The following is a 17,682-nucleotide window of genomic DNA, read 5'->3' as shown; positions in this document are numbered from 1 at the left end:
AGTACTGAGACTTAACAATTTGGACATACCGTTTATATTCATCATACACCATTAACATTTAATTTTGTTATTGTTTCTTAATTATTTCAAATTAGATGTTCAAAATTACAATTCTGAAAAATAAATTTTGCTTACTAACAAGTCATAGTATATAAATTGACTTAAAAATCTACATTGATTGAAATTTCAAAAATCTACATCGAAAAATCTAGAGAATCTATAGCTTTCTTCCAGCTTACACTCTGTCCCTTTTAGCTGCATCTGACATTGGCTCTACCTAGTGAGGTGAAGCTCAACCTGATAAGTGGCTTTCGCTGAGCCACAGATGGAATCCGAATAGAAATTGGTGCCGCGAGTTCAACAGACTCAAGCTCCTCCAAGCCAACATTAGGACATAAGGAAGTGAATGCAGCAGCTCCACTGTTGGAGATCACTGGTGCATTTGATGGTTTCGTTAAACTTGTAGTATTTGGCAGTGAAGATTCCATTGAACTGTCACACATTTTCTTCAGATTTCCTACATTTTCGTCACTCTGCTTTCGCTTCCTTCCTTCATCCGATCCATCTGAAACTCCTTTACCTTCAGCTAATTTTTCTGCTAAACTTCGTCTGCTGTCCCAAGTTTCTTTTGAAGGACGGATACCACTTGGAAAAACAAAACTAGGAATACTTCGTCGCTTTACGTGACTTACATAGATCTCCATTCCAGGCACCCACGAGGTATACATATTGACAACATATTTAAATTCCTCAATAGTTAGCCTGATATCAAACGGTACCCCTTCATTCGCATGAGCTCCTTGTTTACGCTGCAAACCCATAAAATACGAACAATGTAGAGGCCTTGATTTGTCTGCAAATTCTCCAGGGTATGGATGGCATTGAAGCTCATTATATGTGTGTCTCTCAATCCTTAAGACAAGCTGACGAAGACGAGATTCAACCCAGCCTTTCCACTTTCTTAAATCATCTTCATTTTGTGCACCGATATCTATCTGCAGGTAATTCTTGTATGCTTCAAAGAACGCGACAGGCTCGAATAGATTATCCCAATCCGCCTTACTTGCCTCCATAGCCTCACATATATCATTCCCCCTTTGGAACTCTTCTGACATGATGCGCAGAGTGTTGTACGACACATTGTAGCTAGAATTCATGGAAGGATAAGCAGGAGTGATGATTGGCATCAAATGATTCTTGTCCTTTGGATTTCTACTAGGATCCCAAACTGGAACACCAAGAGATCCTTCTTCAATTGGACAGAGCATGACGGGATTCGGCCAACGCCACTGCGTATACACCCTGAAAAACCGGGAGACTAGCATATTGGGCAGCGCATTGGGAAATAGCTGGCATATGCGTGCGACAAGTAACGCCCAGTTTATACCACCTAGAAACCCTGACACATTTGAATAAACACCGCGTCGCTTTGCCCAATATTTCATGCATCGCAATGTTCTGCGGAAATTCTGAATATTTGGCACCAATCGTAAAATATGGTCTGTAACTCTACTACCATTAAGACTACGAACAGTTTGTTCATCCGTGTTGTGTAGTACAAAGTCCTGCGAAATATCCAAATCTTCAGGAATCACCGAAAGGGACAATCTTGCATAAAGAAGATCCACAGAAACGTCCAGAAACTTGAATTTCATCACTGGAACATACGCATCAGGAACAGGATGCAACTCTGTCACTTCAGGCATCTCAGAAAGCATTCCATGTAGCTCACCGAAAAAATCTTCTTCTCGCGTCGCATGTCTAGGTCCCACACAAAGAATGTCGATATCTGCACCGGGGCCATGCACCCCTAATCGATAAGAACCAAAGGTGAAAATCTTGGCGTTTGCTTCTTGCACTAACTGCTCATTTAACCCTTTCTTGCGGCTGATTACTTTGACCCAACGCTTCACAGTCTGGTCAATTCTGCCGAGCACTTCCTCTCTACAAACAGCCTCCTCCTGAGTCTCGTACAATCCGGCATCTTGCAAAAGCTTTTCGATCTCACGCGTGTTGATCACATCGTACTCAGTAGGGCCGCCAAAAGATATTGGTTCTGTAATGCCGAATCGCTGCTGTTGCTTCTGCTTGTTACTTCCAGGGCTCACCATTTTAGCAAATGGTTTTCTTTCTTTCTTGGTTCTGTATTTTGTAGCAGAGTGTTTGTATGGCATCATATGATACAAATATATAGAGAGGCGATTCAAATTAAGAATATTCCAAATCCTGAAAAGAAAAGGAACAAGTGCATTGTTATAGGAAAAATGGAGATGAGGTTTGTTAGGATAAATCAAATTGGTTTGTATAATTAAGGAAATAATTAGTGGTAAGATAAGTAGTAAAACAAAACAAGGACTCTCAATCCTCATCCGGGGCTTTCTACTCTACTTACATCACCACCATGCATTGCTTTCTACACAAGTTTCCCTTTAACTTAGTTAAAAATCTTCTACGGGTATGCCTATTTACTTTTCTCATTTTTTGTTTTGTTGACATTAGTATTAATTTGAATTTTTAAGTAAGGTGCCAGCCGCAACGGTGGCTACTACCACTAACCATTTCCAGTCACAACTTTTTCAATTTTAATTTGAGAAACTGTTCTCTGAACAAATGAATTTTATGTGAAAATCATTTACAAATGGATTATAACATTTGAAATGAAAAAATATAAAATTTAGAATTGAAATGAAATGAATTCCATATATTTATATTTGTAATGAATTCTAGAATTGAATTATATTCTTAATAACTTTATTTCCAAATTAACCTTATAAATATTTTATTAAAAATATTTTAAAAATAGAAATGATCATTATATATTTTTTATAATATGAACTTATTAAATACTATGTATATATAAATATTTAAAAGTAATAATATTAAAGTCACTAATATTATGGTTAAGATATATAAAATAATTTAAATGATTTTTAAAAATTGGAAATAATAATATATATGAAAAAAAGATGGAAATGAAAATTAAAAGAAAAAGATAGAAAGAAAGAAAAAACAATAGTAATAAAGAAAATGAAAATAAATAGCTTTATAAAGTAAGGATAATTTAGTCAAATAAAATTATTCTTTTAAATTTTTGGAATTTAATTGCAAATTCTACCCATTTTAGCTGGATTTACAATTTCTCAAATTATAACTAAATTCAATTTCAGAATTTCAATTCTAAAATTGTTTTAATACATTTATTTATTCCGAATACGAAAAATCGAATTTACAAATGAATTTCACATAACCTTAAGAAATTCATCCATTTCAAATTGGATTTGCAAAATCATTTTAAGGAATTGATTTGCAAACTAGATTTGCAGTTTTCTTTTTTGCCTTCAATTTTTTCCTTTCTGCTTTTTTTTAATACAAATTGCAGTTATTAAAAATGGGATATAATTTCAGATACTTGAAGAAGCATACAAAATTCTCTGTTATTCATAATTTTATTCATATATCTCTATTTCTTATCATAAATTTATCCGAAGTTCTTTAATTATTTTGATTTTTTTAAAAAAATATTTCAACATATATGATTTGATTCTAAATTTACAAGTTCCATTTCAAAAAAAAAAAAACACCACAAACACACTTACTAACCGTAAATTTTCCTGGGCATAAAAACCTATTTACATGATTTGAATGGTATTATGGCTTATTGATCCATAATTAATATCTATCTTTAATCATTCTAATTAATATCTGTACTAGATTACTAACGAAAACACATACAATTTGATTTTGCTAACTTTTATGTTTATACTAGCTTTAGCCCGTGCGTTGCACGTATTTATTTTAATATTATTTGAATATTATAAATTTATTATCTGTTATAGTTATTTTTATATTCTAACAATAAAAGACAATAAAAATAAAAATAAATATATAATTAAAAAAAGGCTTAATGGCGTAAAAAATCATAAACTTTAGCGTGTTTTGCAAATTTAACATAAACTTTTAATTTTGGCAAATTAATACACAAATTTTTGATTTTTTGCAATTTTAGTACCGATCAATTTTCTTTCAAAAAAATAGAGAAAAATGCTGATGTGGACGCCGGAATAGTGGTTATTCCGGTGTACACATCAGCATTTTTTTCACAAAAAATTAATTGGTGCTAAAATTGCCAAAAATCAGAAGTTTGTGTATTAATTTGCCAAAATTAAAAGTTTATGTTAAATTTGCAAAACACGCTAAATTTTGTGATTTTTTAAGCAATTAAACCTTAAAAAAATAGATATTAATTTTATAATATTAAAATATCTTTATTTTCATTTATATAATATAATATAATATAATATAATATAAGTGTGTGTGTGTGTGTAAACAAGAATGTTACCTTTTCGTAATTATTTGTTTCTAGTTTACTATTAATTAATCTTAATGTATATTATTAAATATTTTTCCGTAAAAAAACTAAAATAATAATTGATTCTTTTAAAATTATTTATCTTATATTTTATTAATTCTCGCACATGTAATATACATTAGTTAAGATATAAAAAATAATAATATAAGTAACTCGTGAGCATCACAATTTTTATTTTCTTATATATAGTTGATATAGTTTATAAATCTCTTTTTCTTAAAAAAAATAGTTTATAAATCTCAGTTTTCTAGACTCATACTCATTTATGACTTTCTAACTCTAACACATGATTTCCATTTTAATACAGTTCCGTAAATTTTAAATCTGTCATTTTTTTAAGTACTCTCTCCGTCCCATTTTATTTGTCTTATTTCAGTTTTTACACATATTAAAAACAATATTAATACATTTTTTAAAAACTTTTCATTTCATTATATTTCTTGATTACTGAATTATGATTTAAAATTATATATTAAAAAAATAAATATACTCAATACACTAAACATAGCATTTAATACTTTTAAAAAATCATTTTTCTATGATAAAATAACTCTTGTATGGAAAATATAAAACAGTCAAATACACTATCACTGTACAATATATACACATTAATAAATAAATTATATTCATTAATATTAAAAGTAAAAGATAAAAGTATTTATCCATAATAAAATTGCGACAATCATTTTGAGACATCCAAATATAGAAAATAGAACAAACATAATAAGACGGAGAGAGTCTATACATATTTTACACTATTTATGCTTAATATACTGTAGTTTGTTTTTTTTTACATAATAAACAACTCAAGTAATAATTGATTTTTAAATTATGATAGTTCCTTCAATTTTAGTTAATCATTAAATAAATTTAATAATCTTTTCTTTATCAAAAAACACTATTTTTCATACTATGTATGTTTCTAGATTTCTCTCAAAACAAAAAATATGTTTCTATATTTTTTTATTTGACATTCATTAATTTAAAAAACATTGCCTTATCTTTTTTGGTTCAATTTTACACTATAACTTGTTCTTTTAGACATAAAGTTATTTTTGTATCAATTGTCTGTAAAAAGAAAATTTTCAAAAGAATACCACAAAACTGAGTATTAATTATTTAGTCAAAAATAATTTTTATTTTTTTTTATATTTTATGACTTATCGGCTAACTATTCAGTGGTATCCAAACTTTTTATTTATTATTAATCACTAATAAACATGCATGTCAAATAATGTTCTAGTTGTAAAATTTTAATTATATATGGCGCCAACAATTACATAATAGACACTTATTGTCTTTTAATATCAAATGTTATTACACTAATTTCTATTTAAAATATTTAATACACTTAATGCGTCATAATAAAATTATTGGTATTTTATATAATTATATTAAATATTAAATTATACATTTTCCATAACAAATGTTACTAATATAAATTTTTATTGATTTGAATCGTTGTTGAAGAGGAAAAAAATGGGCGGGCGTTCTTGGACGGAGATCTGAAAAGAAGAAAGAATGAATTTGTGCCGGAAATCTGGAAAAAAAAACTATTTTGAAGATTTTGTTTGCAATTGCTATAAAAGAAAAAAATAATTAAAAAAAATTAGAGTTGTAGTTAGTTGGCTGCCTTTATATTATAAAAACTAAAAACATACAAACCTTATAAATATTTACGCAACAAAATCAGAAAAGAATTTTATAAATTAATAATTTCTAGAGGTAAATTTGTAGTTGCACCAACTATGAATAAAACTCCAAATTCATCAATCAAAAGAGTCTATTTGCATATAAATTTTTTTCTAATCAAATAATATGTACTTAAATCGTTAAATTTAAATCAGCTTTTGTAGATTTCAAGTAAACACACCACAACCAAAATATAAAAACATAAAAGCAATCACAAAATTATGAATTTCACAGCAAAAATTATTACATACAACATAAAGATAAATACATGACTACAATAAAAAGAATAAGAAATGACTAACCTTTATAAAAAGAAGTGGTGAATGATTGTTATTATATATAAGGCAGGATACTAAATTAAATTAGCAATCCAATTAAATGTTTTAAATTCACTAATGTTACCATAATAATTAAAGAAACGTTTTACGAATTCAAAAGAAAAAAACGTTACCAAATTAAATATGCAAATCAATGATCAATCAATATATTCTTTTTGTCAAAGTATCAATCAATATATTAAATACACCAATTTTTCTATAAAAATTTAAAAGAAATATTCTAAGCATATATATATATATATATAGTAGTTTAACCAAATTAAATACAGAACAATATAGGAAATAAAATTACCAAATTAAATGTGAAAATTGCATGAAAGTTAAAAAAATCGTTTTATATACATGCTTATAGCTATAGGAGCTTAAAAAGGAATATTACTAAATTATATGTATAACAATTTAGAAAGAAAGGTTATCAAATTAAATGTAGAATTGATAATGAGTGTGCCATGTGTCAATCATTGGAAAAATATATAGTAGATATATTTAATAATACTTAAATTATATAGTATTAGTTTTTTCTATATGATTATAATGCATAATTTTAATTAATAAATTATTTACATGTTATAGAAGGTGATTAACCATATATTAATTTTTATTTATTCTCCATGATTGACATGTTTAAGTAATATTAATAATTTTAAGTTAAAAAATAAAAAACTTTTATTTTCAAAGTTGGAGTAACTTAATTAAAAATATTACTATATAATTGAGTGAAACCAATAATTCAAAACTAACATTTATAAATATATAACACCTATATTAAAAAAACGTCATATTTCGTCAAAATTAATTTCATATTATATTCAAAATTAATATCAGATTTTTAAAGAAGGAAAGGAATAAGAATCAATATAATTAAATCAATAGCGTTTCCATAATTGTCTATTTACATTAGTGCATGCATTTAGCTCTAGACGTTTTTTACAAATATATTTGTTGAAACTTTCCGTTTTTAATTTCATAATTTTTATCTATTGGAATTAAATTATCAATACCTATATTATGCTATTCAATTATGGTAAATTGGTTATTCTAACAAATATTCTTAACTTTCTATTCAATTTTTGCATTAATGACAGACATTTTTTATTTCCAATTTTTCCTTTTTTTCCTTTGTAGAGTTCAATCAGGGCATTTTTAATTCTTATATATTTAACAATATTTAAATTATATACTGTATTAGTTTTTCTAATGCCTAATTCTAATTTATAAATTATTTGCATGTATAAAAGGTGATTAGCCATAAATAAAAATTAAACCCGTGATATGTGTCAAAATTAATTTTAATCAATTTTTTTTTTGAAAAGAAACTATATCAAAATGAAAAAATTATATAATCAAAATTAAACCCGTGATATAGTTTTTTTTTTTGAAAAGAAACTATAAAAGAGTCAATATTAAAATTACATATGGTATCTAAAAGTAAAGCTTATAAAGAAAAAATTGAAAAGATATTAGCATTTATAGTTTTAAAGGAGGTCAATATTAAAATTATATAATCAAAATATAATAATTAGCATTAATTAGAGATATACAAATATATATTACCAAATTTATTAATTAAAAAGATAAAAATACAAATCAAATGAAAGAGTGCCAAGTGTCAATCATTTGGAAAAAATGTCCTGCTTTATATATATATAGTAGATATGTATGTTGTCATACTTTTAATAAATATATTTATACTGTTCATTGAAATGTCTCTGAAATGATAGGGTAATAGTTTTATATTGGTATTATTGCTTAATTATTTTTTTAAACGAATGTGTAATTGGATAGTTGATCAAATAGTCGTAAGTCATCCGATACTTATTTTTGCGGGAATGATTCATTATCTTCATAGAATAATCATTCTTTTATTTATATATTGCTATCTTTAGCAAAATATAAAGTTTATTAGGATAAGTGAATCTTTTTTTTTTGATTAAAATAAGTGAATTATTAAGTGTGCATGCGTGTGTGCATATTTGACTTAACATATCATAAAGTTTGTGTATTTTTTATTTTTGATGTTTCGTCCTTAAGCGTTTTTATTTTTTTAATTAGTCTAATATTCTTTCGAAAGCAGCTCTATGAATTACTTCCGTTTCTTTATTTATTCTCTATATTTTTAAAAATATTTTATATTTGATATTTGAAAGTGAATGACACTTTTGTTAATAAAAACCTTTTATAATACTGTTTTCAAAAGTATGAGAATCAAATAAAAAATAAAAAAATTTAAAATTGAAATAAAGAAAAAAAAATAAAAAATATAAAAATGTTAAAATAGAAATTGTCTATATATTTTTGAAATCTTCGATTTATTTGTTATCTAATTTTATCAGAAAACAAACTCAAAGAACGGAAACTAATTAAATTGGATTGTAAAATTACAAATCGAAGTCTAAAACTAAAATATTGAACTCTATTTATACACATCATATGAGTTCTACATGAGCTGTAACCAGCTGTAACTAGCTGTGGATGAGCTGTAATTAGCTGTTTATGAGCTGGAATTTACAGCAGCAATGTTGGAGTAGCGGAGCAGTGGCCTTGACGATAGCAGCGGAGCAGCATGACTTGTGTATCTCAGCAACAGTTTGCATAAACTCTGTTATCATAAATCTAAAAATATTAGACCATGAGGATGTATGAACATTTCTATTATCATAAATCTAAAAATATTATGCTACATACAACGATATGATTTCAAATGAATTATCTAACAGAAACGTGCATCATTGTAACAGAAACCAATTTTAAATAATCATAACATAATATGATATGATATAATATAATATCATTTTATTTTTATCATTAAAAAGGATAACGTTTGTAGAAGAAATGAGCCCACAACTTAGTAAAATGTCATCTAACCCTTATACCATTTGAAATATATTGAACAAAGGATCAATTCATCCCCCTCAATTTGACACAAAATATCAAATCAGTCAATTGCGCCATTTTTAGTACAAACATACCCAAAACTTATGTTTTCGTATCAAATTAAGAAAAGTAGATGAAGATAAAAGAAAAAGGGAAGATGAAGGAGGAAGAAGGGAAAAATGAATAAAAAATCTCTAATTTTTTACTAAAGAATATTTAAAATATCAAGGATCAATATAAGAGATAAATAAAATATTAAGAGTTTTTTTTAATGTTTTCCATTTTTTGCGGAAAGTGTAGTTTACTTGTTTGGGTGAAAGTAGGGGATGGGCTTTTTGATATGAAAACGCAAAGTTTGGATTTATTTGTACCAAAAGCCGCGAGAATGACTCATTTGATATTTTGTGCCAAGTTGAGGGGTGAATTGATCCTTTGTTTGAGATATATTTATTGGTAAACGATATTACTATATAATAAATCTAATGGCGTTAAAAGTTAAATATTTTTGGGTTATTGCGAATTTATCTAAAACTTTTTAAATTTGTAAAATCAGTCTCAATTTAATAATTTCATTGGATTTTTTTTTTTTTACAATTAAATTGTATCATTCTTTCCACTCAGTACAATATTTATTTGTCATTTTAAACTTCAATTTTATTTATTTTTGGTTCAACATTTAATAAAATAGAGAATTTGAAATTAAATTTATTTTTATCTATTGTTTTTTAAATTAGGAGTGTATTTTTACAATTCTAAAAAATCAATTTTAATAATTATTTAAGAAATTAGTATAAAAATGCAATTGAAAATTAAATTAAATGAAAAATTAGATAAAATTTCAATAAAATTATTAAACTGAAATAAAATACAAATTTTTTCAAAGTTTTAGATAAATTAAAAAATTGATTTAAGTTTTTTGATACCATTAAATTTTCATAGAATTCAACATATTCAAGATTTGTCACTGCTGTTGTAGCACAATAATAATAGCCACAGGTGTTTTGCCAAGAGTTCTCATGTTCGAATCTCACTCCCCTCTCCCTAATTATTAAAAAAAATCAAAATTTTATATTTTTATTCACATGGTTTGTATTCACAATAGATTAGATGAGGGACAAAGTTCATATTAAATCCACTATCATTTATGCCCTCATGGTTCAAAAAAATGTATTTATTTTTAATAGTTTTAAATTTATTTATTTAGATCCTTACACTTAACACGGTTGGGCGCATATAGAATTTTTTTTAGAAAATATAAATGGTCTAAATGAATCCATTTAAAAATATTAGAAGTACATTTGCACCTTTTTAAATTACGAGGGCACATATTGTTTTGAGTCAAATATTAAGGATATATAATCCTCTTGCCACAGAAAAAACAAGTTGTCACAATCTGCAATATTTGTCTAATATAAATATAAATATTCCACAACCTTAAAACAATTTTATTGAATAATTTTATTAAAGAGGAAGTACAAGAAATAACTCACAGCTACAAAAAGCTAGAGATACGTATCCCTAGAGAAAACTAAACTTAATTAAAATGCACTCTTTAAATTTTAATTTATTACCGATTTTCCTAAATACTTAATTAATTAAAAATTTCCATCCCTTGACCTCATAAATGATCAAGAGAAGGTATTACATTTTGCGAGTGAAGCTTTTCAAGGATGTCGTCGGAGTTACTCTTTCCCTTCCGAGCCTGACGGAGTTGACATAATCAATCGGACTATGAGCAGAAATTCCGGGAAGCAAAAGTCCGGCCGCCCTGGCAAGAGTGCAGAACCAACTCTCCTCGTAGTCTGGTCCATGTGTATGCCTTATCAACAAACTTCTCACGAGTTCCCATAATGCATTCAGTCTCATTGGAATTATTCGTGTCAAGTTAAAGAAATTAGGGTTTGGCTCCTCATCCATGAACTTCAAAACAAAAAGTGAATAAATATTAACAATAAATTTAATATAAGTCTTGCAATATTACTAATAGAGGTGTTAGCCCCATAAACACTTCAAGGTCGTGCTATGTTGCACCAATTTTTGTTTTGAATTTTAAGATTTTAATATTTTATTTGAAAACGCTGCATAAATTCTCGATTCAAAATCTATTTTTATAAAAATTATGATTTTATTTAATACTTACTTGACCAAAGTAGCGGCTATCATAGTAAAGACAAGTTCCAAAATGCTTGAAAGCAAAAATCTTGTCATCAAAAGGAACTCTTGGCACCATATCATTGCAATAAACAACCCTAAAATATCTAGTAACCGGATAATTCAAATAAGACTCAATGAAGTTCCCCAGCTGAACATCGCCAATTCTCGGCTGTCCAAATGTGTAAACATTCATCAGCCTCTGCAGCATCTCAGTCTCCTCCTGAATAACCAGAATCGACGGGTACAATATTGCAAGTGCACCACCTAAACTATGTCCGGTGACCACAAATTTTGCATTCTTGTGTTCTTTGAGTAAGCTTTTAAGCTTCAGTGACACAGCATAATAAGCACTCTTTCTTGCCCATTGAACCACTAAATTTTCAAAATCACCAAATAAATGGAAGAAACTTGAATGTTTCTTTTGAAGGTGAGTGTGAAAGGTGGCAGTATTTTCTCTGTTTCCTAACCCTAAAGCTTCTAAAAATCCGATATGGATTTTGCCAACTTTTGGGATTTCGTACCAGGAGAAATCGAAATCTGTATCCCAATCTTGTGCATTGAATGGTTCGGTTCCTCTGAAGCTGACGACGATAAGATTTGCATCTTTTGGCTTGTCACAGCATATGAACACTTGGGTGTTGCTTTGTTTTTGTTGCTCTAATCAATAGAAAAACAAAAATTTATTGCTAGTTCATCAAAAGAAATCAAATAGGGTTGGATTAAAATTTCTTAGTTACTAAATTATAGTTTTTTATATTTCGGTTATCATTTATCTTTTACATTTTAATAATACAACTTTCATTTTCCGAAACATGAGGCTATGTCAGGTTTCCGGCATTAATTGCTTATGTGACAAGCTGCCACATAAACGATAATTCGCCTGAATTCACTATATAATCGACCATTATTGGGAAAATGAAAGTTGAATTATCGAGATGTAAAAATAAAACGATGCTGACCAAAGTATATAAAAGTCTATACTTCAGTAACTAATTTTTTTTTTATCCAAAAGGTTTTGTTGCTTACCATTCCAACAGTTGTAGAAGGCCGCAAAATGCATCTAAACATCAAGAGTGATACAAATTTGCATTAGATCCGTGTCATATATATATATAAAAACTAGCTAGATTAGGGCTAATATATTACCTTCCAGTGACGCTCAACGACATTTTGAACAACTTTCTCATTTTCATATACTAATTTAGCTGCCATGATACAAAGATCCATCAGATATCGGTTACCAAGTTCTGATCGGATACCGAGTTCCGATTTAACATTGCTAACATCAGCTGCGATAGAATCATCAACTTTCTCCGACAGGATTGTAGTCTTGTATAGGTCAATACGCCCATCTAAATGCCCAATTGTGCTTAAGAAATTTTCTGTTCCTTTCTTTGGTATCTTCACGTTTGCTGCATGCATGCCATTTATTAAAATTAAAACATATTATGTAGCTTGTAACTATATTTTATTAATGGACTCGACCAATCACTAGTCAGAGAAAAAATATATAAAAATTTACAACTTCTAAATCCGGATTATTTAAAAAGCTCAATAGATATAGTTTGATATAGTAAATATAAACGTACCACGAAGAAAGTTATTCAATATGCCAGAGAATCCGCCATTTTGAGAAATGAAATTGAGGATGAATTCAATGATAATGCCAAGTAATTTTAACGGCGTTTCAAGAAATGTCATAAGTCTCCGAATGATAATAGATACCAATAAAATAGATCTATGATCAACAGCTGCACCACCCTTAACATCATCCTCGGAACTTTCCAAGAATTTCATTCCACTTTTCACATCATTGCTCACCAAGTACTTGAATATGTCTCGTTTTTTGCCCTTTTTTGGGTCAACGATCAAGAAATTTGGAGCAATGCTAGTAGTGGCAGCCATGGAGTTTGATTTCTCAATTACTGCCTCACTCTTTTTTCTCACTAAAGACTTAAAAGCCAAGCTCAAGATGGGTTGAGATGGGAGGATTGTAAATGTATTTATAGGTAAACTTAGCATCAAAAAGTAGTGCTACCCATAATACATATTTTGTCTTCTCTTTTCTGGTTTTCAATAAAACAACTCATCAAGTTGTGCCCTCTATTATCGTCTACCTCCCTTCTATGTAATTTTGCTCATGTGACGCCTGCTCGGCGCTGATGTGATAATGCTACACATTAGCGCCAAATAAGCAAAATTGTGTAGTTGGATATAATTGAAACGAAATCATGTGTTTCAGGATAAATTGGGATAAAACTAAAAGGTGTAATTTTTTTTAAAACTTTCATGAAAGATTTGAACTTTTTTAATCATTGGCCTATTTTTTATTTAGAATATAACTAATGTTTTCTCAATATACAAAATAAAATAAAAATAAAAATAAAAGAAAAGAAAATATAAAATAATAATATGCAATATATGAAAAAAAAATTAAAATAAATAGCTGTAACTTAAAGAATGTATTGTGTACCGTATGGATTGATAATTTTAAAATCAAATAAATTTAGCAAAATCTGTAAAATGTGAGGTTTATGATTAAACTTCAATTTTTATTTGAAACGAAAATTTCGATCTACTTTTGTTGTTTGGCTACCTGAGTTAATAAAATATTTGTAGAAGTTTTGTCACGTTAGCACTCTAGTTAGATAAAGTATCACTTAAAAGTAAATATTTATGTTGAAATAAATATATATAATATATGATTCTATAAATTTTTAGATTTTATATTCAAATTTTTCTTCATATAAAATTTAAAAAATTATTATCCAACATTAAATAAAATTTTGAATCATTAATTGACAATTATATACATTAAAATATAATTAAATAAAATATATAGTAAAAGATAGATTAATTAATTAAAAATGTCTAAATAGTATGATTTTTTTGATATTTTAATTATTATTTTTCTTAGTTATCAAATTACAAATATAAATTAAATTCTTTTGTGTAGAATATTATAAAAAAATATTAAATTCTTTATTTTAAAACAATTTTTTTGATTATAAATAATATGGAGTCTAATTAGATTGTTTTTTATTATATATAATTGGGAAAACATGAGCACTTGTGGAAAAAATCAAACTAAACTAGATTGTTACTATGGTTTAATCAATACAATTTGGTCCTTTAAAAAAAGTTAAAATTAAAATGTATTTATAAAATAAATTAAAGTTTAATAATTAAATTAAAATTTGGAAAAAATCTAGTAACTTATGGAGTTTATTACTCTTGTAGGTGCATCAATTATAGAGATTATATGAAAGAAATGAACTTTGATGAAAGGATAAAAATAGGTAGGAATAGGCAGCATGATAAACACGTGGGTATGGCGCCAATAGCAAATTACCGAATAATATATCTCGATGAGCTACAAACAAATTTGTAGGTTTTGTTTTGATTTTTTTCATAAAAATGGAACTGAAAAATTGCAAAGAAACAAATATATTAATTATTACGTTTTTGTATGTTTCTAATTATTTCAAATTTATTATTGAGTTTGATTGTTGTGGTGCACATGCTACAAGATTTTGATGACATTTCAATAATTTTTTATTGTATTTATGAACCAATTATAGAAGTGGTAGTTTGACTAGTATTTTAAGATTTCAAAATTTGTTAACATCTTACAAATGAATTATTTATCAGAGTTATGGTTCAAATAATATAAGCGTTTATCAGTAATTTTATTAAATTATGAGTTCAATCTCTTCAATAAACGCTCCACTCTTCTAATTATACAAAAAAAGTGAATTATTTTTTATTTTGTAGCTCGTAGTTATATAGAATCATTATTTATTTTTTTGTCGGAAATATAGAATATTATGACTTACAATGTTAAGTTTTTATTTTGAAATGGGCCAATGATTGAAAAGGCTAAATCTTTTGTGAATGTTTCAAAAACACAAGACCTTTCAATTATATTTAAATGGTCTTGAAACACGGATTTTCGTTTCAATAATGTTTAACTGCGCGATTTTGCTGATGTTGCGGCTACGTGACAATAATGTGACATATTCCGCACATCAACGCCATTTAAGTAAAATTGAAAATTTTGAACTTTTCTGAAATTTTTATAAAAGATTTAGTATTTTTAGTCGTTAAGCCAAATAAAATCAATATGGGTCTTGAACTTTAGGGTTAGGCAACAAAATTAGTCATTATTGATTTTTTTAGTCAATTAGATCTTAAAATTATGTTTCGGGGTCAAACAAATTATTACTATTAACCTTTTTAGTCAATGGCAAAAATGTACAAAAAAACCCACCAAATTTTCCGAAAGGGACAATTCAGCCCCTAAACTTTTTGGGCACAATTAAGTTTTTCCCCTTTTTTTATCAAACAAAACCCTCCCACTTTGACTGACTGACGTTAACTTGGTGACGTGGCAATAGAAAAAAAAGTTCAAAAATAATCTTGATTTTTAAAATACTTACTAATTATATATATATATATATATATGTTTATTTCACTCTTAAAAAAAGTTCAAAAATACCCTTAAATTTTAAATTATTAATTAATTTTATATTTATAATTTTGTTTTTTTATGTTATTTTACTCTCTTCTTCGTAATTAACTCTAATTAATTTTTTTTATTAAAATCAATTAAAAATTGAACCCGACATTCCCAGAATAAACGACTACTGGCATGTCCGATTAATTTTTTTCCCTTTTTGATTAAAAAAAATAACAATCTCCGGCCAGCGGAGGTCGTGGTCTATTCTTTTTGTTCTCGCCTTTAGATGGTGAGAACAGACCTCTTTGTTCTCAATCTGTTCTCATGTGAGAACAAAGCAGGTATGTCCTCAGTGAGAACAGTCATGGCAGTAATTAACTGAAATTAAAAAAACCAGGAATATTTTGGTCATTTTGTGAAAGGAGCTGGATACATAATTCAAGATAATAAGATACAATTTGAATTTTTAAAAAATCAAAACAAAAGAAAAGGTTTGAAACATTTACATACAAATTAAGTTTTCACAAAACTTATGTAGACCAAAACCATCGGCTCTGATCAATTTTTTTTTTTGTGACTCTTTTAAATCTCTCAAATTAGCTAATTAATTGAAATTAAAAATTAATCGTGTAAAATAATTATTTATACGATCAAAAATTTATAAGAATATATTTAAAAAATATATATAATTTGATGTTTTAATATATTTGTCTCATTTAATAAAATTGACATATCAAAATATTAAAATCAATTTTTAAGGATACATTTGACAAAATGACCAAAATTGTGAATTTGAAAAATCATTTTACCAATCATAATAAGTTCAAACTCTTGTAGAGGCAAATTAAACCTCAAAACATCTAATCTTCAAAGTAATAGGATATTAGGATTCATGAGCTTTTATTTTATTATAAATTTAAAAATAATATATTTTACAACGATATGATTTTACATGGACTTTCTAATAGAAAATTACTAAATGTGCATGCACTGTCGTGAAAACAAGTAGAGAATAAAAAATTATTTAAAGTTATATGGAGTACCTTAACAGAAACTAATCTTTATTAATTTACTATATAAAATTAGTATATTCTAGAGAACTTGAAGATCTAAAAGAACAAGCTGCATTAAATATTCAAGATCCATTTTATATATTAATCTTATCTTCTTGTTGATTGATCTTTATTCTATAATATCATTCACGTGATATTTTATTAAGACTAGTTTTGCTTTACGTGTTTCACACGTGGCTCGTAGTGTGACTTGTCAAATTATGTAACTCGTAACGTAACTCGTCAATTACATATTAGTAAATTTATTATAATTATATCAATTTTTTATTTATAATTAATATTAAATTAGTTAAGAATTTTCGTAAAAGTAAATATAATATATTCGGTTATTAATTTTTTCCATACTAAATTTATTCTTCTTTTGGTTTTATAATAACTATAATTAAATATTTAACTTAATTTTATTAATAATATCTTTAAAAATAATAAGATAGAAATTTATATAATAATATATTAGTCAAATATAGTATTTTAATTTTTTAGTTCAATCAAATTAAAAGATAGATATTCCTATTAATTTGGAGACAATTTAGTTATTTTTTACATAATAAAAATTAAATTGGAGATAATTTAGCTACTTAGTCTAATTAGGACTTTAATTACAATTGTGATTAATTAAATAACTAATTAGTTAATGACTATAAAACATTTATTTAGTAGTAAATTAAAAAGGATTATTCAGTAAATTTGCCTGTCCCCCCCTCCTCCGTGCTTTTATATATA

The 17,682-nt window shown here is 26.8% G+C and overlaps 2 protein-coding genes across 2 annotated transcripts; both read right to left on the bottom strand.

Moving 5' to 3' along the window:
* Nucleotides 1-201: 201 nt before the first annotated feature.
* On the bottom strand, nt 202-2,144 carry LOC126682688 (nuclear poly(A) polymerase 1-like). The gene has a single exon (XM_050378436.2). The coding sequence runs from the start codon at nt 2,109-2,111 to the stop codon at nt 252-254; it is 1,860 nt and encodes a 619-aa protein (XP_050234393.2). The 5' UTR covers nt 2,112-2,144; the 3' UTR covers nt 202-251.
* Nucleotides 2,145-10,761: 8,617 nt separating this feature from the next.
* LOC126682603 (triacylglycerol lipase OBL1-like) lies at nt 10,762-13,382 on the bottom strand. The gene is made up of 5 exons (XM_050378335.2): nt 13,017-13,382; nt 12,574-12,839; nt 12,454-12,487; nt 11,414-12,084; nt 10,762-11,193 (listed from the first exon to the last, which is right to left on the bottom strand). The coding sequence occupies exons 1-5, from the start codon at nt 13,330-13,332 to the stop codon at nt 10,915-10,917; spliced, it is 1,566 nt and encodes a 521-aa protein (XP_050234292.1). The 5' UTR covers nt 13,333-13,382; the 3' UTR covers nt 10,762-10,914.
* Between the last annotated feature and the right edge of the window lie 4,300 nt (nt 13,383-17,682).

Source organism: Mercurialis annua, linkage group LG5 (assembly GCF_937616625.2).
Source record: "Mercurialis annua linkage group LG5, ddMerAnnu1.2, whole genome shotgun sequence".
NCBI lineage: Eukaryota > Viridiplantae > Streptophyta > Magnoliopsida > Malpighiales > Euphorbiaceae > Mercurialis > Mercurialis annua.
Note: the sequence above shows the minus strand (reverse complement) of the source record. Positions and strands in the feature narration are given on the sequence as shown.